The sequence below is a fragment of the Perognathus longimembris genome, chromosome 3 (genome assembly GCF_023159225.1).
Source record: "Perognathus longimembris pacificus isolate PPM17 chromosome 3, ASM2315922v1, whole genome shotgun sequence".
Classification (NCBI taxonomy): domain Eukaryota; kingdom Metazoa; phylum Chordata; class Mammalia; order Rodentia; family Heteromyidae; genus Perognathus; species Perognathus longimembris.
This window is the reverse complement of record NC_063163.1, coordinates 54498945-54521714: the sequence shown is the minus strand read 5'-3', so window position 1 is coordinate 54521714 and position 22770 is coordinate 54498945. Positions and strand designations below refer to the sequence as shown.

The window sequence follows — 22770 nt, the reverse complement described above, 5'->3', positions numbered from 1 at the left end:
AGTTCAAGACCCAGTGTTGCCGTGCATAAAACAAACAAAGAAAAAGGCACATACACTACAGCAATCCATGGAAAGAAAACAGCCTTCCATGCCCTGGCCCGGTCAGGAGATGTGACACAGGCACCACAGGAACAAGCAGCACTTGATATCTCTGTGAATGAATGAATGGATGTTCCTGGAAGCCCACAAGACTGGCTTGGCCCCAGAACAACATGAAAGCCTAAATCCCCACCAAGCGTTAGAGGCCCTCAGCACTATCAGTGAGGGGCACTTAGCCATCATCACCCATTATTAGCCTCTGCACTTTTGTGAAAGAGAGGGGGTTGGGAAAGAGAGGCAGAGATAGAGACAAAGAGACAGAGAGAGAGAGAGGAGTGAGAGAAGGGAATGGGGAAAGAGAGAGGAGAAGAGGATAAGGAGAAAGAAGATGAGGAAGTTTCATAAAATGTACAATGCCAAGATGTGCTGTCAGTGGCCTAGTGATCCATGAAAAACTGAGCAGTATAGCATCAATTTTGATTGTCTTCTAAAAAACACACAAAACAAAATGTTGCTTATAGTATTTATTTCAGTAAATAAGCCATTGGACATTTTAAATTGTCCACTGCTCAATAACTCATTTGGGAAAAGAATAGTATGGAAGCTTAAATTTAGGCAATTAAATGGTAATTGGGTAGGATTTATAGGTTTTTAAATAACAGTTAGAAATCAATATTTTTAAATGAAGCACCTGCCTCATCCCTTATGGGAAATTATTTTAATTTGATTTTCATGGGTAAATCAATTGAGCAGCTAGGCTTTTCCATTGTTACTGTAGTCTTTGCTGTTGGGGTGTTTAGGAGAATGATAACTTTAAAAAAATTATTGTAAAGGTAATGTCCAGAGGGGTTACAGTTACATAAGTACATTTACATGAGTATAGTTACATAAGTACATTCCTTTTTGAACAGTGTTACCCCCTCCCTCGTTTTCTCTTACCTCTCCCCACAACTGTCCTTCCCTCCAAGTTGTAAAGTTTATCCAACATAGTGTCTATTATCACTGTTGCATTGGCTCACCTTTTCTTTCATCATTTCTGTGTTTCCCCTTCCCCAAGTCAGATAAACTTTGATACAAGACAAAAGATACAGAAATAAAAAACAGTGACAACAGGGAAGAAGCCAAAGAAAGAAAAAAGAAATTATTGCAAACAGTACAATAAAAAACCCTCTTGCTTCCTTTTCTTGGGGTTCATTTTGATGAGCAGCATCTTATATAGTCATGTCTACATTGCAATTGAGCCATTATGATCCTCTGCTAAGAATATCCTAGACATATTTTATTTCTTACAAATTAAGGAAACCATGCAGCCCATGTTTCTTTGTATCTGAATTCCAAATGTATCAAAGACCTCAATGTAAGACCACATACCCTGAAAAATATTACAGGAAGGGATAGGGGAAATACTAGGGCTCCTTGGCACAGGTCGAAAATTTCTAAGTAAAAATCTAGAAGCACAACAAATCAAATAAAGGCTTTATAAATGGGAATTGCATTAAACTGCAAAGTTTCTGCATGGCAAAGACATAGTGGGATAATAGAATGCCCACAGATTGGGAGAAGATCTTTCCTAGCTGCACATCAGACAAGGACCTCATATCTAAAATATACTTAGAGCTCAAAAAGTTAAAGACTTTCCAAACAAATCCTCTCAGTAACAACAACCCCATTAATAAGTGGGATACAGACTTAAAGAGAGACTTCTCTGAAGAAGAAATAAGAATGGCCAATAGACACATGAAGAAATACTCAACATAAAAGAAATGCAAATCAAAACAACATTGAGATTCCATATTACCCCAGTTAGAATGGTCATTATCAAGAAAATTAATAATAATAGATGAGGCAGGTAGCCAAAAAGGAATGCTACTCTACTGTTAATGGGAATGTAAGCTTGTTCAATCACTCTGGAAAGCAGTCTGAAGATTCTTCAAAAGACAAAGCATAGAGCTTCCCTATGACCCAGCAATTCTACTCCTGAGCATTTACCCAAATGGCCACAAACAAGGCCACACTAAAGCTACCAGCACAACCATGTTCACTGCAGTATTATTTACCATAGCTAAGATATGGAACCAACCCAGAAGTCCCTCAGTAAATGAATGGACCAAGAAGATGTGGTGTATATACACAATGAAGTTCTATGCTTCTGTCAGAAAGAATGACATTTCCCATTTATAAGGAAATGGAAAGATTTTAAAAAGTTATATTAAGTGATAACTTATACACTATGATTATTCAAACTCACTCAACAGATATTTTCCCCCATACTCCATACCAGGGAGAACTATATCCAGTGATTATTAACTTCTGAAGGGCTAGAGCCTTATGTTCCTACTTTACATTCCCCTAGATTAGAAGGGTGTTCTATCTTGTGCCATCCCCTAACCCATTGCTATAACAAAATACCGAGTCTAGGTACCCCATCAATCAGAGAGGTTTATTTAGCTCATAGTCCAAAAGCATGGCACTGGCATGTGCTTATTCCTGATTGCAGCCTACTGGCTATGTCACAACATGGCAGATGGCATTGCGGAAGGTTTGTGTGTAAGGGAGCAATTACACATTGAGACAGGAAGCAAAAGAGATTCAAGTGCCAGGCACTTTATTTTCTTAATTTAATTTGATTTTGTCTACTCCCCCATGGAAACTAACCAGAATCCCTCAAGAACTGCATTAATCCCTTTGAAGGTGATAATTCCAGTGTCCTACTCACCTTCTTTTTTTTTTTTTTTTTTTTTTTTTTTTTTTTTGGCCAGTCCTGGGCCTTGGACTCAGGGCCTGAGCACTATCCCTGGCTTCTTCTCGCTCAAGGCTAGCACTCTGCCACTTGAGCCACAGCGCCACTTCTGGCCGTTTTCTGTATATGTGGTGCTGGGGAATCGAACCTAGGGCCTCATGTATATGAGGCAGGCACTCTTGCCACTAGGCTATATCCCCAGCCCCCCTACTCACCTTCTTAAAGTTCACACAACCTCTCAGCGACAGCATGCTGGGGATCAACCTTTGGAGGACTAAACTCATACAAACTTGTCTAAAAGGCTCCTTCTGCAAGACCTCAAGGGTCACTTTACAGGTATTCCTGCTTGATCCAGATGATTTGGGTGAGAATGTAACATGATTCTGGAGGAGGCCTGTGGTGAGAATCAATCTGGGTCAGCATGGCTGTGTACCTGAGGTCATTGACAACAAGAGATGAGGGCAGAGGGAAGGTTCTCTAAAGGCCCAGCGTTTTGACCTCTTCATTTCCAAAAGGATTCAAGCTATTTTCAGCCTTATATTGATACACAAATAAACTTTTTGGGTAAGGTGTTGAGTTTGACATCCATTGAGTCAAGACTAACTGTTGTTAGAAGGGGCCTCATTGTCTGTGAATGGCCTTATATAATTATAGCACATTATATTTATATAATTATGATGTACAGTGATTGTTTTGTGTGTGTGTGTGTGTGCATGCGCACATGCAAGTGTGCACTGGTACCTTGAGCTTTTTTGCCCAAAGCTGGTGCTTTACCACTTGAGCCAATTCCAATTCTGGCATTCTGGTGGTTCATTAGAAATGAGTCGTACAAACTTGCTTGCCTAGCATGACTTTGAACCATGATCCTCAAATATCAGACTCCTGAATAGCTAGAATTACAGGCATGAGTCACTGACACCTGGATCACATACTTTCAACAAAGTTGTTCATATACTTTGGTGTGATTTCTGCAAGAAAATGATTTTTAGCATCTTGCTTGCTTATGACATTTTTCTGTGTGTGAGATAGACACATGAGACCTGAAACCTTGCTTTCTTTTTCCTGGCCAGGATTACCTTCCCTGGTTCTAGGTGGTTGTGTGCCAGCCTTGTATGTGCCAGACATCAAGTATACCCAGCAGCAGCTCCTCCCTGTGCCACATGTCTCCCCCATAGTCTCTCAGGTGTTCTTGCTCACCGCCTCTTTTTTCTCAACTCCATGCTTGGCATTCTTCTTGGTCTTGGGCTTCTTTGCTGAAACTCACTGTTAACTTGAAATAGTCCTTTTTCTTGGTTCCAGAACACTGTTCTACCCTGTACAACCCTATGCCCGTCTTTCTGTTCACACTTGCTACTTCTTCCTGTTGCTTAAATGTCTGTGTTTTCCTTTGCTAGGCAAGTGCTTCCTTCTCACTTCAATCATACTCTACCATTCTCTGGTGATTTTTTTGTTTGTTTGTTTGTTTTGTTTTCCCAATGGCTCCATGCAGAATGCCCACAGCCTGGAGGCTCTCTCTCCCAATTCAGAGACATTCCTACCAAAGAACACTCCACTCACATGCTTCTTAGACACAACACTTCCCAAGCCAAACCAGTGAGTTCTGACTTTAGTCTTCTTGCATCCTCCTTCCGGGGAAGAATTTGGTATGTGACTCCTTGTCCTTGACCTCCAGGAGCTATGAGTCAGCTCTCTCCCTTCCCCCCTCTGTGCCACCAAGTGTCCCCTCTCTTGGTATCAGCTGAATCGCTAAGTCCTGCCCCTTCCATCTCCTGACGACTGTCTTTTCTGTCCTCTCCCCCATCATGAATCCCATCTAAGTCCCTGTAATCTCTCATGGGGTACCTGCTCAGCTTCCTGCTTCTCTAATCTCACACTACTAGCTGTTAGCCACGGGCGGTCAGGGAACCTTTTCTATATGCAGATCTCATCCATTTCCCTCTCCCCCCACCCTGCCCAATGAGGCCACCTGTGGCTCTCTAGTACCTTTTCCACAATGTCAGCCCTTTCTTTTTTTTTTTTTTTTCCAAATTTTTATTATCAAACATTTACAGAGAGGTTAAAGTTTCATACGTTAGGCATTTCTTGTACTGTTTGTTACCTCCTCCCTCCATTCCCCCCTCTCTCCTCCCCCTTTCCCCCCATGAGGTAGAACTGAGATTTTATTTTATTTTTTATTTTTTTTTTCAAATTTTTATTATCAAACTGATGTACAGAGAGGTTACAGTTTCATACGTTAGACATTGGATACGTTTCTTTTTTTTTTTTTGGCCAGTCCTGGGCCTTGGACTCAGAGCCTGAGCACCATCCCTGGCTTCTTCCTGCTCAAGGCTAGCACTCTGCTACCTGAGCCACAGCGCCCCTGCTGGCCGTTTTCCATATATGTGGTGCTGGGGAATCGAACTGAGAGCTTCATGTGTAGGAGGCAAGCCCTCTTGCCACTAGGCCACATTACCTTGTCCCTCATACCCCCCTCCCTCCTCCCCCTTTCCCTCCCCCCCCCCCCCGGAGGTGTTCAGTTCACTTACATCAAACAGTTTTGCAAGTATTGCTTTTGTAGTTGTTTGTCTTTTTATACCCTGTGTCTCTCAAATTTGGTATTCCCTTTCAATTTTCTGCATCCAATACCAGTATACACGGTTTCCAATATACTCAGATAAGATTACAGAGATAGTGTAGGCACAACCACAGGAAGGTGATGGGACGTTGAAAGTAGTTACAACTGTGATATAACAATTGTTTCCATAACATGGAGTTCATTTCACTTAGCATCATCTTATGTGTTCATAAATAGCTATTGGGCCTTGTGATGCTCTGCTATGACTTGCCTAAACCTGTACTAATTATTCCCAATAAGGGAGACCATAGAGTCCATGTTTCTTTGGGTCTGGCTCACTTCACTTAGTATAACTTTTTCCAAGTCCTTCCATTTCCTTACAAATGGGACAATGTCATTCTTTCTGATAGAGGCATAAAATTCCATTGTGTATATGTACCACATTTTCCTGATCCATTTGTCTACTGAGGGGCATCTGGGTTGGTTCCAGATTCTCGCTATGACAAATTGTGCTGCGATGAACATTGTTGTGCTGATGGCATTACTGTGATTTTGTTTGTGGTCTTTTGGATAGATACCCAAAAGTGGGGGTGCTGGGTCATAGGGGAGTTCTATATTTAGCCTTCTGAGGAATCTCCATACTGCTTGCCAGAGTGGCTGAACCAGTTTACATTCCCACCAACAATGAAGTAGGGTTCCCTTTTGGCCACATCCCCTCCAACAATTGTTATTGTTAGTTTTCTTGATATATGACATTCTTACTGGGGTGAGATGGAATCTCAATATTGTTTTGATTTGCATTTCTTTTATGGCCAGTGATGTAGAGCATTTTTTCATATATCTCTTGGCCATTCTCATTTCCTCATCAGAGAAGTCTCTTTGTAAGTCTTTAGCCCACTTGATTGAGGGGGCTATTGGTTCTTTGTGGTTTTGTTTGTCAGCCCTTTCTTATAAGAGGAGTTCATCAGCTGTCAGTGGCTCAGGAGGCTGAGACGCCAGCATCTCAGTTCAAAGCCAGCCTAGGAAGGCAAGTTCATAAGACTTGTATCTCCAATTAACCACCCACAAGCCAGAAGTGAAACTGGCTCAAGTGGTAGAGTACCAGCCTTGACCAGGAAAAGCTAAGAGACAGTGTCCAGGCCCTGAGTTCAAGCCCCAGTACTTGCTAAAAACCCCACTGTAGTTTATCCTTCAGGTTTCACAAGATTCATGTGGTCAGGTACTTGGCCTTAGGTATCATGCTCTGTAGTTCTACATCATGGTCTCCCTGGTGTCTCCCTGGTGAATGAAAGGCCAGATCTGGCAGGTCTTCTTTTCCATGCACTGCCTAGGCCCAGTTTGTCCCTGAGAGCTGCATGGCTGGCTGCTCACCTGGAAGACATTCTTGTCTAGAAATATCTACCTCTCTCCAAAAGTTCTCTGCTTACATTTATTTTCTTCATACAATTCTTCAAACATTTCATTACCATGATATTGAAAATCTGCAGTGTACTTTGAAGTCTTAACTTGACGTACAGTTTCCCCCTTACTTTTAAGATACATGCACACAAAATTCATGTGAACTTGTTGCAGTTTCTTGGTATCACTTTCCCCCTTCTTTTTTTTTTGGTCTCTTTATGTGGTATTGAGAAATTGAACTCATGCTTCATGTATACTAGGTAAGCACTTTACCATTATGCCACATTCCCAGCCCCCTTCTTAATGGACTTTGTCATCTGTTGGTTTCTACAAATCACTGATTCCCCATCCCATCCTCTCTGTCTCATTTCTCTTCCCTCTTTCTCTTGGAGTTCATGTGACTATGGTTTATTTACTCCTGGAAGTCTATAGCCCTGTCTGTTCCCTCCTCTGTCCATCCCCCAGTACAGGTTGAATGTCTTCCTAATGTTCTTTCATATCAGATTATGCAAACCATTGTCATTTAATTGCCTATTTACTTTCCTATTTTCCACTTCAATTATGAATTATGTGCAGGTAGCACTTGTGTGTTTTCTCATTGTACACCATTTTCTAGAATGGGGGACTCTATTTTTCAAGGTACAGAAATATGTGACTGACTAATGATGCCACCCAAACCTGGCCATTTCACTTTTATATTGCTGATGTGATGTGTGTGGTATTCAGTTCTTAAGAGTAGTTGGATAGAGATGAAGAACCATTCATTAATGGATCACTGACCGTGCATAACCCAGTGAGAGGTTTCCATGGTAGACAGTAGACTTTGTAAGAGAAACTCAGTTCCCTGGGGGGGTTTTGCAGACTTGTATTATCTTTCCATAATTGACAGGAACTTTTCCCCTTCTTTTGCACAATTACATTTCCTTACATTACCTTTTTTTAAAACTTTTTTTCCTTATGTTATCTTAAATGAAGAATTCTTTTTTTTTTTTTTCTCTTACCTGGTGTCTCACCAAGGGCAGGGAGTGAGTCCTCTACAATGTTGCATCCCCAGGGATGGAACTGAGCAAGCCATCACCACTTTGAACTGGGGATTGTATTCTTGAATTCATAGTGTTCATCCTTACTACTTTTTCTTCTGGAGTCATCCCTAGTGTTTCCTCTCTCAGGAAACTCGTGTCAGCAGCTCTGCTCTCACTTGTATAATACATTGAGTATTTTTCTAAGCACCTACAGCATGCAAGGCTCTGAGAATATATCCATAGTGTTAGATAGACTTTTTTTTTTCTTGGAGAAGTCTTTGATGGTTGAGAATAAACTTGTGAACCGTATTAGTCCCTTCAGCCTTTAATGTCAGCTTTTGGGCTATGTATGATTTGAAAAGATTTATCAGAGGACTAGAATGGAAACCAGAAACCAACCTCCATGTTAAAAAGAAGGTAATTTAATATGAGAACTTGGTATCCAAGTATAAGGGCAAGAGAACTAAAGCAGAATAAGTGCTTTTTCTTGGAAATCGGTGACTATAGAGAAGCTGTTGCCCCAGGAATAGAGGAGCAGAGAAAGCACATTTTTGGGGGTCCTTTTAGTGCTGCATTGCTGTGGCTGCCTGTCACCACATGGCAGAAGGCTGGGAAGTGGCACCTGGGACACTTTGCCTGAGGGTGTGACTGCCCGCATTTATGATCTCTGCAGCAGGAACTACCAGGCCCAGCAGCTGACAGTCTCTTTCAGTTCCAGGCCCCTAGATGTCAGATGGAACCAGGACTCAGCTGGCAAAGGAGGCCAGGAAACTGTGTCTTAAAGATTTTTATCTTTCTGCAGTCCTGAGGAGAGCATGGGAAGACTAGAATGGGTTGGAGTTCTACTAGAAAGTACTCATGTACCTGGTTATAATAAAAAAATCTCTCTCTTCTCTCTGTTTATCTCTCTCCCTCTCCCTTTTGTCTCTCCCCTCTCTGTCTTTGTCTCTGTCTCTGACTGTCTCTCTCTCAAAGTCGCTCAGCTTCTATCTATTTCAGTCCTAGGACAATGGATGGTTTCTTCAAGAAGATTTGATCTACTTGACATATTTGAATGAAGTACTGTACATAGTACTATCAGATGGGAATGTTTGCAGAAATTAATGTTCCCAGTGTCTTACTAACACAAAAACATTGCATGGTAATAGTTTATAGGAAGTGCATATGGTTTTGCAGTCATAGAAAGTACACAACCATTTTCTCCAAAGTAACTATGAAATAGATGTCTACTGATGTTAGCATTGTGTGTGTGTGTGTGTGTGTGTGTGTGTGTGTGTGTGTGTTAGTACTAAACTCAGGTCCTCTTGCACTTACTTGGCTTTTTCACTCAACACTAGTGCTCCATCACTTGAGCCACAGTTCCACATCTGACTTTTGGTTGTTAACTGGGAATAAGAATCTCATAATTGCTAGCCCAGCCTGGCTTTGAACCATGATCCTCACATCTCAGTAGCTACTTCCTGAGTAGCTAGGATTATAGGCATGAGCCTGCAGCATTTGGCTTTAAGTGATTATTTTACTAACAATCCTAACCTGTAATAAACCTGTTGGTAGCTCATGCCTATAATTCTAGCTACTCAGGAGGAGTAGCTCTGAGGATCACAGTTCAAAGCCAACCTGGGGAAGGAAAATCTGTGAGACCCTTATCTCTAATTAACCACCTATAAACCTCAAGTGGAACTGTGGCTCAGATGGTAGTCTTGAGCAAACTACCTCAGGGACAATGCCCATATCCTGAGTTCAAGCCTTATGACCACCAAAAACAAAGAAAGACAATCAAAAGCCCACTGTTGGTGGCTCACACCTATAAACCAAGTTAAAGTGTCCCTCACCCCTTGTTTCCCCCCCCCCCGCCCCCAGTACTGAGGTTTAAACTGAGGGCATCTACTCTTTCTTAACTTTCTCCTTCCCCACTCAAGGCTGGCCCCCTATTTCTTGAGCCACATCATTTCCAGTTCCAATGGTTTCCCCCTTTCCCAGTGTGGTGACCTCAGAACCACCGTTCTCTGTGATGTTAGTGGGCCCAGTGGAGCTGTGCTCAGCCCTCTCTCTGTCTATTCTGGCTCCCCAGCATGGTCTTCAGCAGAGAAGCCATCAGGAGACTCCTTGCCAGCAAATGTCGGTGCTACAGCAATGATGCTCCTGACGACATGGTCCTGGGCATGTGCTTCAGTGGACTGGACATCCCCGTGACTCACAGTCCACTCTTCCACCAGGTGAGACAGCTTCTTTTCCTGCCTGTGGTGGGGGTGGGGTGGGAGGATTTACCTCTCACTTCCTTCTCTTATGTTATGGAGATAATCTTAAGAACTATGTTGGCATGCCCCAGGGGTCAGTTCATGCTTAACAGCCCTTGGAGCCTCTGTGTCCATCATGAAGGTGGAAGTCAGAACAATGTTGGACCAGCACTCTTGTCTGTAGGGCCAGGGAATGTGTTCTTTTCAATTAAAAATTGATGCCATTGGCTAAGCGCTGGTGGCTCATGCCTGTAATCCTGGCTGCTCAGGGCTGAGATCAGAGGATCACAGTTCAGAGACAACCTGAGCAGCAAAGTCTGTGAGACTCTCATCTCCATTTAACCAACAGGAAACTGGAAGTGATGCTATGCATCCAAGTGGTAGAGTGCTAGCCTTGAGCAAAAGAGCTCAGGGGCAGCGCCCAGGCCCTGAGTTCAAGCCCCATGAGCAAAACAATTGACATAAAAAAATTATTGGATGCTGGATAAAAAGACAAATGACTCCAAAAGCAATACTTGCAAAACCATTTGGTGTAAACCAAGTGAACAACTCATGGGGGGAGAGGGAAAGGGGGAAGGGGAGGGGGGAATGAGGGAGGAGGTAACAAACAGTACAAGAAATGTACCCAAGGCCTAATGTATGAAACTGTAACCTCTCTGTACATCACTTTGACAATAAATAAGGAAAAAAATTATTGGATGCTAACTAGAACTATATGGCTTACCTAATGGCCTGACAAGTATGTGGAATTCTATACTGTCCTCAGTTTTTATACTATCCATTTGGCTGTGGGTATTTTTGCTGTTTTATTTTGATTTTATGTTTTTGGGGCTTTCTCCCTAAACTTATTGGCTAAAGTCTATCACATTTCAATATGATATCTCAGTACATTTCACAGGATCCAGAAGAAATTATATGTTTTTCAGGTTTGGTTCATGCCCATAGGTTCCCTATATGCATTTTGGAGTAGGAGAAAAGAGTTCTTCTGAAATATTTCCAGTAATACTTTAAGAATCTATCAACCAGGTATTGGTAGCTCACTCCTCTTATCCTAACTACTCCAGAGGCTAAAATCTGAAGTATTAAAGTTCAAATCCAGCTCAGGCAGAAAAGTTAATAAATCTCTGTCTCCAGTTTAACAAGCAAAAAATGCTGGAAGTGTGGTTAAAGTGGTAGAATTCTAGGCAAGCAAGCAAGCTTACCAAGCATAAGGTCTTGAGTTCAAATCCAAGTACTGCTAAGAGGGAGAGAATGGAGGAGGGAGAGGAAGAGAGGGAGGAGAGGGAGAGAAAGAGAACAGAGGAAGGGAGAAGGGAAAAGAGGAAAGGGGGAGAGAGAGGATACTATTCAGTGGGTACTTTTTTCCTAAGGATGATTGCATATTATATAGAAAAGGAAAATATCTGTAGAGCCACATCAATTTAATGGATCCTTTCAAGAAAGTGAAAGCTTTTTGAAATTTAAGTATAAATGCATGTATATTTAATGACCCACCTTATATTGAAAAAATAGTTTTATGCTTTACTTAGTAACATATTTCTAGCATAGCAATAGAGAAAACTGAGCATGACAGAAATAGCACTGTAGAAAGCATACTTTTTATGTGCATTGTCCAGAAAGATAATATACATGTTTTAGTCCTTTAAACCTAGAGGTAAGGGAGGATAAAATAGACTTTTTATGAAGAAAAATAAATCAGTGCCACATTCTGATGGCTTATACTTGTAATCCTAGCTACACAGGAGGCTGAGATTTGAGGATCCTGGTTATGAAGCCAGCCCTGACAGGAAAGTTCGTGAGACTCGTCTCCAGTTAATCACCCATAACTTAGCAGTGGAGGTATGATTCGTGGTAGAGCACCAGCCTTGTGCAGAAAAGCCAAATGAGAACTTGAAGACCTGAGTACAAGCTCTAGCACTGCCACAGAAAAAATAAATAAATAAATAAATAAAAGGAAGGGAGGAAGGGAAAAAGAGAGAGAAATTGATGAGAAAACGTCCAGGGACCAGTCTTTTAAGATCTTCAGAGAGATTACATACATTTTAAGCTAGTGTGTTGTGTTACAGTAACCTAAAAACAGCAGGTCATTTTCTGTTGCCCCTTCTCTTGCTCTGTCGCATGATGTCTTGCTCATGGAAAAGGAAAGGTAATTAAAACTGTTCATGTCTAAAGGAAGTAATTTATTAAGGTTAGTGTGACATGTCTTAGATTTTTATAGCAACTCTTTCCTCATAAGGAAAAACACATTAGCAAGTAAAATGGCAAGAAGAGAAGAAAGATGGAAAATAACCTAATCTCTAAGCAAAAATCCTTTGAAGATAATTCAAAAAATGTTTAAAAAATTGTGTAGTGCTTTCCTTACTTTAAAACTCTGTATTCCTTAATTCATATAATAAATTAAAAACCTTTCCAAAATTACAAAATATATTTAAAACCTATCCTCCCCCACTGACTCTGCAGTGTCTTCCAGTTCTTAAGCCTTTTTTAGAAAGTCTGCTATCATTTGGATGGTACTTTCCATTTGTAATGTTTGAACATGGATCCAAGCAGCATATTTGTTCCTATTAAGGAAGAAATATGAGGTAAAGAGATAAGGTGCTAAGATTCCTGATGAGTGAGTTAGATTGTTTGGAAAATGTGTGTGTGTGTGTGTGTGCATGCGTGTGTGTGTGTGTGTGTGTGTGTGTGTGTGTGTGTGTGTGTGTGTTCTGGTCCTGGGGCTTGAACTCATGGCCTAGATGTTTTCCCTGAGCTTTTGCGCTAAAGGCTGGTGTTCTACCACTTAAGCCACTGCTCCAGTTTCAGAATTTTGGTGTTTAATTTGACTTGAGTCTCATGAACTTTCCTGTCTGGGCTGACTCTGAACCATGATCCTCAGATATCATTCTCCTGAGTAGGATTACAGGCGTGAGCCACTGGCAGCCGACAACCCTCCTAATTTCATGTTAACTGAGCCATATTCAGTCTGCTTTCAGTCAGAGAACAGGTGTGTGTGTGTGTGTGTGTGTGTGTGTGTGTGTGTGTGTGTATGTGTAGTGGCAGTAATGGGGCTTGAAATCAGAGCCTTGAGCCCTCACTTGGCTTTTCACTCAAGGCTGCCATCTATTATTTGCACTATGCCTCCACTTCCAGCATTTTGCTGGTTAGTCAGAGTTAATGTCACATGGACTTTTCTGGCTTGAACCATGGTCTTCTGATCTCAGCCTCTTGAGGACCTAGGATTACAGGCATGAGCCACCATTTTCTGGCAAATATTTTTCTAAAATCAAAGATTTGGGAGGAGATTATCTGATATATCTTTGCATTAAAAGCTAATTATCTAAAGTATGTGATTCTCTGTTCTTGTAAGATTGTAAGCCACAAATAGTAGGGCAGTATGTGATGGCCTATACATTTTCTGCATACAATGCAACCATCAAATTGGACAAAATTGACACTTTGGAACTCTGGAAGTTAAATAGAGTCTAACATATTGGGAACTTGAACTCAAGGTCTCTTGCTCTCACTCTGCCTGCTAGCTCATGGCTGGTGTTCTACTACTTGAGCCAGGCCTCTAGTTTGTAGACATTTCAGATAAAGAAAACTTAAAACAATTCTTTACTACCAGACCATCTCTACAAGAAAAACCTGGGGAAAAAGTATTTCAAAGTAAGAGGAGATGGTCTCTTGTGGTAGCTAGAATAGACAGGAAGGAGTGAAGAAGACTGAAAAGGTTTTGTGCCAAATATGAAAGACTGTGTGTGTGTGTGTGTGTGTGTGTGTGCATGCACATACTGTGTATGCCTATGTCCTATGTAAATGTATGGGGAAGAATTTGAACTATGGTGTAGCAAAGCTTATCTTATTGGCATTACGTCTATATTAATAAATTAAAGATGCCTGTTCTTATCCCTAGAGCAGCCTCTGAGGAAATAACTTGTGAACAGTAGCCCCCAAATTCCAACAAAATGACATAAGTGTTCACTAAAGAGATTTTGCTTAATGAAATTAAGACAGTAACAGAGGAACAAAGGAACCCTCCAAAAGTGAGATATACAGAAAACAAATAGCAAAATCACTCATGAAATCCAGCTAGGTCAGTTCTTGCATTAAATGATCACAGTATTTGTCAGGCTGGATAGAAAGCAAAATCTGATTGTGTTGCTTGAGTCAAGCACACTCTAGATTCATAAATACAGCTGTGTGAATTTCATGGATTAGAAGGATCTACCATACAAACAACCCTAAGAGGACTTGAGTGGTTGTACTAACGTTAAATATAAGGTAATATTATGAAAGAGAAAGGGGGATAGTTCACATTAACAGAAAAGGACAGCCCAATAGGAAAGGTGTAACTGTTATAAATGTAAACAATCACAGATCTTGAAGCACATGAAGTTTAAGCTAGTGTGTTGTGTTACAGTAACCTAAAAACAGCAGGTCATTTTCTGTTGCCCCTTCTCTTGCTCTTAGCCAATAAGTTTAGGGAGAAAGCCCCAACTTGAAGCACAGTACATGAAGCATAAGTTGATAGAAATGAAAATTGAAACAAACAGTAATTAGTTGACCTACTTGAAATATATAGAACATTTCCCTTGAGAACAGAATACACATTTTTTTCTCAAATGTACACCGAATGTTCTCCAGGGCAGGCCATATGCTAAACCATAAAACAATTCTCAATATAATTCAAAGGCACTTAGTAGATTTTTGTTGTTTATTTGTGGTACTTAAGGTTGAATTCAGGACCTTGGGCTTGCTAGGCAAATTCTGTACCACATGAGTCCTGAACTTAAAAAAAAAAGAAACTAGTCAAAGCATGTTCTTTGGTCACAATTGAATTAAATTAGAAAGGAAGAACAGGAAAAAAAAGCCACTGGCAGACTCCCAAATGTTTGGATAACAAATTCCTAAATATTTCAAAGGTCTAAAAAGAAATTATGAGGGAACTTAGAAAATATTTTAAGTGCAGTAAAAATGAAACAAAATGTATCATAATTCTGACTGCAGCTACACAGTAACCAGAAGGAAATCTGTAATTTTAAATACACTAGAAATAAATACAGATAGGTCTGGGTGCAGTCGCTAACCCCTGTAATCCCAGCTACTCAGGAGTCAGAGATTAGGAGGATTTCAGTTCAGGCCAGCCAATGCAGAAAGTTGGCAAGACCTCCATCTCAACCAAGAAATCTGTGTGGTGTTGGCACATCTGTAATTCCAGTTAATCATAAGTAAGAGGGTCATAGTCTGAGGCCAGCTGGGGCAAAACATAAAACTCTATTAAAAAAATAACTAAAGCGAGGTAAAAAATACAATCACTGTAGGAATATTTTTAAAGTTTTTAAAATAGTATATATGGGCATACCAACTACTTAGGAGTAGTTTGTCCCAGACAAAAGCACAGATCCTATTTGCAAAATAAACCAAAATAAAAAAATTAAAGTAAATGAAGGCCAAGGAATGTGCCTCAAGTAGAGACAGTGCCCTGAGTTCAACCCTCAAACAAAGAAGTTAGCTTACCTCTGGTATGTAGTTTCTGTCATGGGTCCCTGTGAACTGGTGTTAATGCATTTAGAATTTGTTTCTAAACAGTAAAATGTGGTAGAGGTGGGAAATGTTTCTTCCACAGTTAGGCTATTAAGGGTTGTGCCTTTCACTTTCCTACCACACTGTCCTTGACTGTTTTGATAGGTCAGCTACCCTGTGACAAGGCACAAAGGGTGGCCTTTGGCTAGGAGCCAGCAAGGAAGTGAGGCCCTCCAGCCAGTTGCCCTCAAGGACCTGAATCACACTAGCAGTCATCAAAGGAGCTTAGAAGTGGATCTTTTCCCCTCTCTGAGCTTTCAAATGAAACCACAGACCTATGCTAACATCTTGATTGGAACCTATGTGGACCAAAGCAGAGGACCCAGCCCAACTTGGCTTAGACTCTTGAAAAGAGAAGTCGATGGGTCACTGGCTAAGCTTGGAGTCATTTGTTTTGTAACAGTAGTACAATATACCTTTTATATTCCTAGGTATCTACCCAAATGGAATTAATACAGACATGTTTGTGAATATTCAAAGCAACAGTATTGACTGGTAACGAGGTGAACATAATGTGATATATTCATGCAATGTCACACTGCTCAACAATCCAGAGGAATGAACTACTGGTACAGGCCATGAGGCTAAGTGAAAGGAGCCAGGTGTAAAATATTCATATTATATCATTCCATCCGATAGACATTTCTATAAAAGCCACCACTGTAGGGATGAAGCAAATAGTGATTTTTCTGGGCTACCAGTAAAGATAGGATTTGGCTGCTGTTACATGTAATTGGTTGTCCCCAAATCCAAAATTTTAGAAATTCCCTGAAACTTTTTAGACTACCAACAGTATCATATGCGAATCATTTCAATGTAGCTTTAAATAAGTAGCTTAATTTTTTTCTTTTTTAAAAAGTTGTTATTTTAAAGGTGATGTAGAGAGGCGTTACGGTTACGTAAGTCAGGTAATGACTACGATTCTTTTTGAACAGTGTCACCTCTTCCCTCGCTTTCTCCCAGTTTGTTCCTCCCCTCCCCACCCACAAGTAATATAATTTTCATCTCTACATAATCTGTTCAGTGTGAGCTAATGTTTGGAGATAATTTCAGTTTTTCCCAATTAATAAATCCTTGTACAGTTCTTCCCCTCCCCTGGTCCTGCCTGCTGGGGATTCCTTTTAGGCAGGTTGGACCCAGCCATGTAGTTGCTAGAGGCTATTTTGATTTCTCAGTGTTGCACCAATAGCATTCAATAAGTTTCTGAATGCTATTGGATACACCTTGGTAGAGGGATTTGCTTTTCTAGTTTTGTCTTAGTCTTTTCCATACCCTCTTGTGTAGAAAATGACCAGAACTTTGTAATATTAGCAACAAGCTAGCTCACACCCAATGCCAAGATACAGTTAATTGTCCTTGGATCTGAGTTAACAAATCCCCTCTCAGATCCCCCCCCCCAACCCCCACCATCCCTCCCCTCCCTTCCTCTAAAACAATTTCTGTAAACCCACTCTATCACTCTCCTTTCCCCTTAAAATGATTTCAATCAAGCTGGGTGCTGGTGGCTCACGACTGTAATCCTAGCTACTCAGGAGGCTGAAATCTGAGGATCGAGGTTCAAAGCCAGCTTGGGCAGGAAAGCCCATGAAACTCTGATTTCCATTTAACCACCAGAAAACCAGAAGTGGCATTGTGGCTCAAGTGGTAGAGCACTAGCCTTGAGCTGAAGAGCTCAGGGACAGTGCCCAGGCCCAGAGTTCAAGCCCACAACTGACCCAAAAACAAAACAATAATGGTCTTATAGTTCTGTTTTCATAAACGCAACTAATCTATTTTCATCCTTTCACCCTCTTTGTTAGCCCAACCCCCTCCTGCTAGTACCCACCCAACAACAAAACCTATTTCTCTTTCCCAGCCCCCTGCCAGCAGGGATTTTCTTTTTGTGTGAAGTGCATTTTTATCTCCAGCAGTTCCTTTTCACCAGTGAAAACCAAACAAGGATTTGTTTCCATTGCTTTTGCTTCACTCTTTTGGAACCATTATGGGACTATCTGAGAATGTTTCTCCTTAATTTTCTTTTCTACCAGGATATTCTCCAAGGACTTTGTGAATGCACAGTGTACCATGTGTGCATTCCTTCGAATAATATTCACAGCTTTGTCAATTCAATTAGACAATATGCTAATATATATGTACTTTTTGATCCATCTCACCTTTTCCTTTTAAAATTACCTTCTCGGATTTTAAACTCCATGAGCACTTAGAATTTTTTGTTAAAATATGGTTTGTTTATTTTTTTAAACTGGTAGTTGGGCTTAAATTCAGGGCCTTGTGCACTTGCTTTGCTCTTTTATCTGTTTAAGTCTGATGCAGGAAAGTAGAGCTACACCTTCATTTCTGGCTTTTTGGTGGTTAATTGGAGATAATCTCATGAGTTCTATGCCTGGCCTGACTTCAAACCATGATCCTCAGATCTCAGCTTCCTGAATACCTAGGATTCCAGGCATGACCGCTGACATCTGACCCTAGAATTTTTCTTTTTCTTTTGTGCCCATCCTGGGGTTTGAACTCAGGGCCTGGGCAGTGTCCCTGAGATTCTTTTTGGCAAGGTTAGCACTCTACCACTTGAGCCACAGTGCCACTTCCAGCTTTTTCTGAGTAGTTTATTAGAGATAAGAGTCTCGTGGACTTTCTTGCCTAGGCTGGCTTCAAACCATAAGATTCCTAAATCTCAGCCCCCTGTATAGCTAGGATTACAGGTGTGAGCCACCAGCTCCTGGATGACCTTAGAATTTTTAAAAGGTGACAAGGTAATGTTTGTGAGAATTATCTACTTACATTATTTTGAGCTTTTTTTACCCACAGATATTATTATTGGAACACTCACCTGAGTGTTTGTGTCTCCCAATAAGGCTCGAGTAGATGAGACACGGGGTGGGGATCGGGGGGACACGGAGCCAGTTGTAGGGCTGGTGGACGGGAAGCCTGCAATGGCCTGGTGGAACACAGCCAGGAGTTGGGTGCCCCTTTCTTGCCCCTGTTCAAGTCATGGCAGTTCTGTGAACTCCACTTTCCTCATCCCAACTATATTTGATCATCTTGACAGTTGTGTCAAGGATTAAACAAGATAAGATTTATCAGTGTTATTCTCTGCACCATTTAACAGTGTTTAAGTATTCCTATAAAAATATAAGCAAGCTGGAATAAAATTGTACTTTTAATAGTCAATACATTTTGTGTTGATGACCTCAGAGTTCCTCTATAAAACTGATGGACCATATAAAAATGTTTATAAACAAATCCAGACCATTGAGAATGTTAAAGGAGAACAATACTGAAATGTAGTAAATCTGTGAATGAAGATGGCAAGATGAAACTTACTGAAAGCTGTTGGAAAATATAGAGGGTGGTGGGGATGAGGGAATGAGAATCAACAAGGGGAAAATCTGATTAAGATATTATATATGCTACATAGATACATAAACAATTAACTAAAGTATGGCATATACAGGAAAGGATTCCAATGATGTAACTGCTTTAAGCAATTAACTTACAGTTTAACACAATGAATACCAGGAAGCTAGAACGTGGGTTGTCAGGGGTAGGGTGAGGCCATAGGGAGGTGGATGGATGAATGGAGAGAAGAGTGGGCCAGTACAGTCATATTATTCAGTGTATCTATGTGGAAATGGAACTAGGTAGGTTGAGATCGAGGATGGGGTTGGTGTAGATGGGGGAAAATGAGGAACTGGGTGACATTGATCAAGATAACATTGTACTCATAAACTGACTTGTTGAATTGAAACCCCTTTATACAATGTTTAAGAGTTATAAGAAAACTTTAAGAACTGTTTTTAAAAGGTCCTATATAAGCATATGTAAAGTGTGGTGAAACTTTTTTTTTCCTGAGGTAGCTTCTGAATGGAATATGGTGAAATTCTTTTGGATAATTAGCATACACTAAAGGAGGAATAACAGGAATATGACATAGGTCCTATGTGATGGGGTATGGGTACTGTGGGTGTGGGAAGTGAAGAGGGTAAAGGAGCACAACTATAGTTGAAGGATTTTGTGTACATGTGTGAGTGGAACAGTGAAGCTTGTTTACATTAATGTGGGAAGGGGGAGAGGGAGTTAGGGAAAGAGACACAAGGGCTGAGTCTGATTAAGGTACATTGCGTGCACAAATGGACATGTCAAAATGAAATCCCCTTATACAGCAGATTGATACTAATAAAAAATATAAAAAGAAAAAAGAACATGGAGAGAAGATGAATGCTTTTCTCAGAGCAAACAGAATTATTCCTGGTCTGAGTTGTCTTTCAGATTCTAGGTTATGTCTTCAATGGCACCATCTTAGAGTCTAATTCTGCTTCATTTTCTAAGTAGTAGAGGGTTTTAAAGTGATGATAATACACAATGTTTTAGGTCCTCCTGCAAATGGTTTTTCATTACTCAGATTTTTCATCTGCATGTCTGGAACTACAATGAGATTACCATTCTCCTTCTCCTCAGTGAATTCTGTTCTTTCTTTGAGGCACATCAGGTGATTGTGGTAGAGCTATAGCTGGGCTGCAAGGACCCAGAGAACTCCTCCTCCCACCCCATTACCCATGTGCAGCAGCTCTTTGAGACGGACATGGAAAATAACTTTTCTTATTTTTCAGAAGTCACACCTCTCACTTAAATGAGTCACCAAGGAAATGCTTTTGTATTTACAACTATGCTCAGAGAATTGTTCCCTCAGAAGACATAGAACACAGAAACCCAGAGTAAACCATTTGAGATGTGAAAGTAATAAGAGATACAGAAAAGGCCGGGCACCTGGAATTAGAGAAAAGGGAGGAGAAACATTTTCCTTCTTGATTTTAGAGTCCTATAACTAGTATCAAATACTGAGCAAAGAGTTAAGCTTACAAATTCAAATGTTATTCTGGAACAATTATTTTCCAATCTGTTCTTCTTTGTGTAGGCTCGGCCAGTAGATTACCCAAAGGATTACCTTTCTCATCAGATTCCCATATCATTCCACAAACACTGGAACATTGATCCGGTGAAGGTGTATCTGACCTGGCTGGCACCCAGTGTGGAGGACAAAACCAGGCAGGAGACGCAGAAAGCTTCTAAGGAAGAGTTATAAAGCCTGATGGCCCTGGGTAGAGTATGAAGAGGCACAGCCATGGAGACCTGAACTGTCCCACTGGGCTGTGCTCACCACACTTCTTGTGTAAGGCACCGGGCACTGGACGCTTCTTGACATGAGGTGGAAATAGTCCATATGGTATTGCTGGATGAATAAAAGTAATCTTGGGGGAACTGATTTTATTTTATTTTCTGGGAAAAAAATAATTCACTTGCCTTTTGATGGATGTAGTTACTGTAACACAATGATTATTGTGCATTTTCCAAGCTGTGATACAACAGCTTTACTGCTGTCACGGGAAACAAACGGTACCTAGAGCCCCTTCCTGGTTCCCTCTCTTCATGATGAGTTTCAGTTGGGCATGAGAGTGAAGAAATGTGACTGGCTATCATTTCCTATAAAGAATGATAACCTTTTGATGTGGATGTTGCTCATGGTAATGAACTTTATGCCATATTATTGATGATGAAAATCATTTTCTGGAAACTCAGTTGGAATGATTCTCTTAGGATGATTCATAAAACATCATAAAAGCCTAAATATAAAACTCCCTGTTGTCTCTATAATCATGGTTGTTATATTTTTATCTTTTTTTTTCTTTTTGCTGTTTGTGGCCCATCAAAAGGCCTTCGGGTTGACTTTCCTGTTTCTTTAGAAGTTCATCTATGCACCATTTCTCTCTAAGCTCCTATCTTTATGGCCACAAGTATACAGGGCACAGCCAGAAGAGAAGATCCTCAGTATCTCAAAGCAAGTCCACGGGTCTCCTTCAAGTCAGCAGCTCCTCCAGGCTCGGGAGGTGAATTCCACAAAGGCCTGGCATTTCACCTTGTTTCTCTGTGAGAGCTTCTCCTCCGGCTTGGCATTGATGCCTCAGCCTTGTCCAGTACCCACGACACCCTCTGGAAGGATGGCACAGGGATTTGTCAACTTGTCTGAGTTCTTAAACAGTGACATTTGAACATAGCATTTAAAAATAACTCTAGTTTGAAAATCTTATATTTAATATATAGTAATTTAACACATTCAGTATTGCTATATAAAAAGTACTCTATATTTTAATGCTCTTAATTCTATTCATTTTTGCAAAGATATTTGCATATGATTTCATTTTAATATGTCATACTAATTTTGGTACAGTAGAATACTTTCTTCTCTTTTAAAAAAAATGTTCTTCATTAACTTTGCTTATAATGCTTTTTATAGCAAGGCGCAGGGTTTTAAAGCCATATCACTAAAAGTACCTGTGTGTGTGTGTATGCGTGTGTGTGTACTTTTTAAATAAACAATATATAAATATACCTTTGATGTAACTAATTTCCAATGTGATGCAATAGCAGTGAGGATTTCCAGTTTGCCAGTACCAGCATTGTCAGGTGGCCATGCAAGTTAGCACTGGCACTGCCGTGGACACCCAAGGCTCCAGTGGATACTTAGGGCTCCAGTGTCCTAACTGGCACCACACTGCCCATCCAGTACTATGATGAACACCTCGTTCTGCAGTGTCCGCCTACAAATCCAGTACAGACACCCTATGGTGCACATCTTCTACCGCACTGGATTCTCAGTGCTGCAGTGGACACCCGGAGTTCCCAAACACACAGCACTGCAGTGCACAGCTGGCACTACAGTGTGCAGTGGACAGTGGACACCTGCTGCCAAATTGCAGAACACGCTAAATTCAGTTTGCGAAATGGCTTTGTGACTCACTTAAGGAAGAGATTAGGGACAACCACAGGGATGAGGGGCTCTCGAGGGGTTCCTAGACCCTCTGAGGGTGCTCTGATGGTGCCAGCATTGCTGTCATTGCAGCTGTGATCGCTGTCACTTCTACCAGGGTCATCACCATGTCCTCTGCAGGAATGCTCCTGGAGGACCTGGCTGCTTACAGTAGTGGAGAAGAGTCCTTGGTTTCTTCTGCCTCAGTCTCTGTTATCCTCAGAGAACAGCATGGCGCTCAGTGTCTATACATGGAAACCTGCATTGGGCTTGCTTCTGTGTGTGGCCTGTGCCTTCTAATGAGCCTGGTGTGCTGCCGCTGGCACTTCTAGGTGTTTGGTTAGTCAATGTTGGCTCTTTGGGAACTATGTAAGTCTAAGTATGAATAAAACATTATTGTCCACCTTTCTGAT

At 40.9% G+C, this 22770-nt stretch overlaps 1 protein-coding gene across 3 annotated transcripts in view; it reads left to right on the top strand.

The window, feature by feature from the left end:
* Nucleotides 1-21938, top strand: part of B3glct (beta 3-glucosyltransferase) — a 106211-nt gene extending 84273 nt beyond the window's left edge. For 2 of the 3 annotated variants that reach the window (XM_048341553.1, XM_048341554.1), the window contains exons 14-15: nt 9825-9969; nt 20468-21938. In XM_048341553.1, coding sequence (XP_048197510.1) covers nt 9825-9969; nt 20468-20635 — 313 coding nt within the window. In that variant the 3' untranslated portion in view covers nt 20636-21938. The remainder of the gene's footprint in view (nt 1-9824; nt 9970-20467) is intronic. The other variant, XM_048341555.1, reaches the window with a different exon arrangement.
* The last annotated feature ends 832 nt before the right edge of the window (nt 21939-22770 follow it).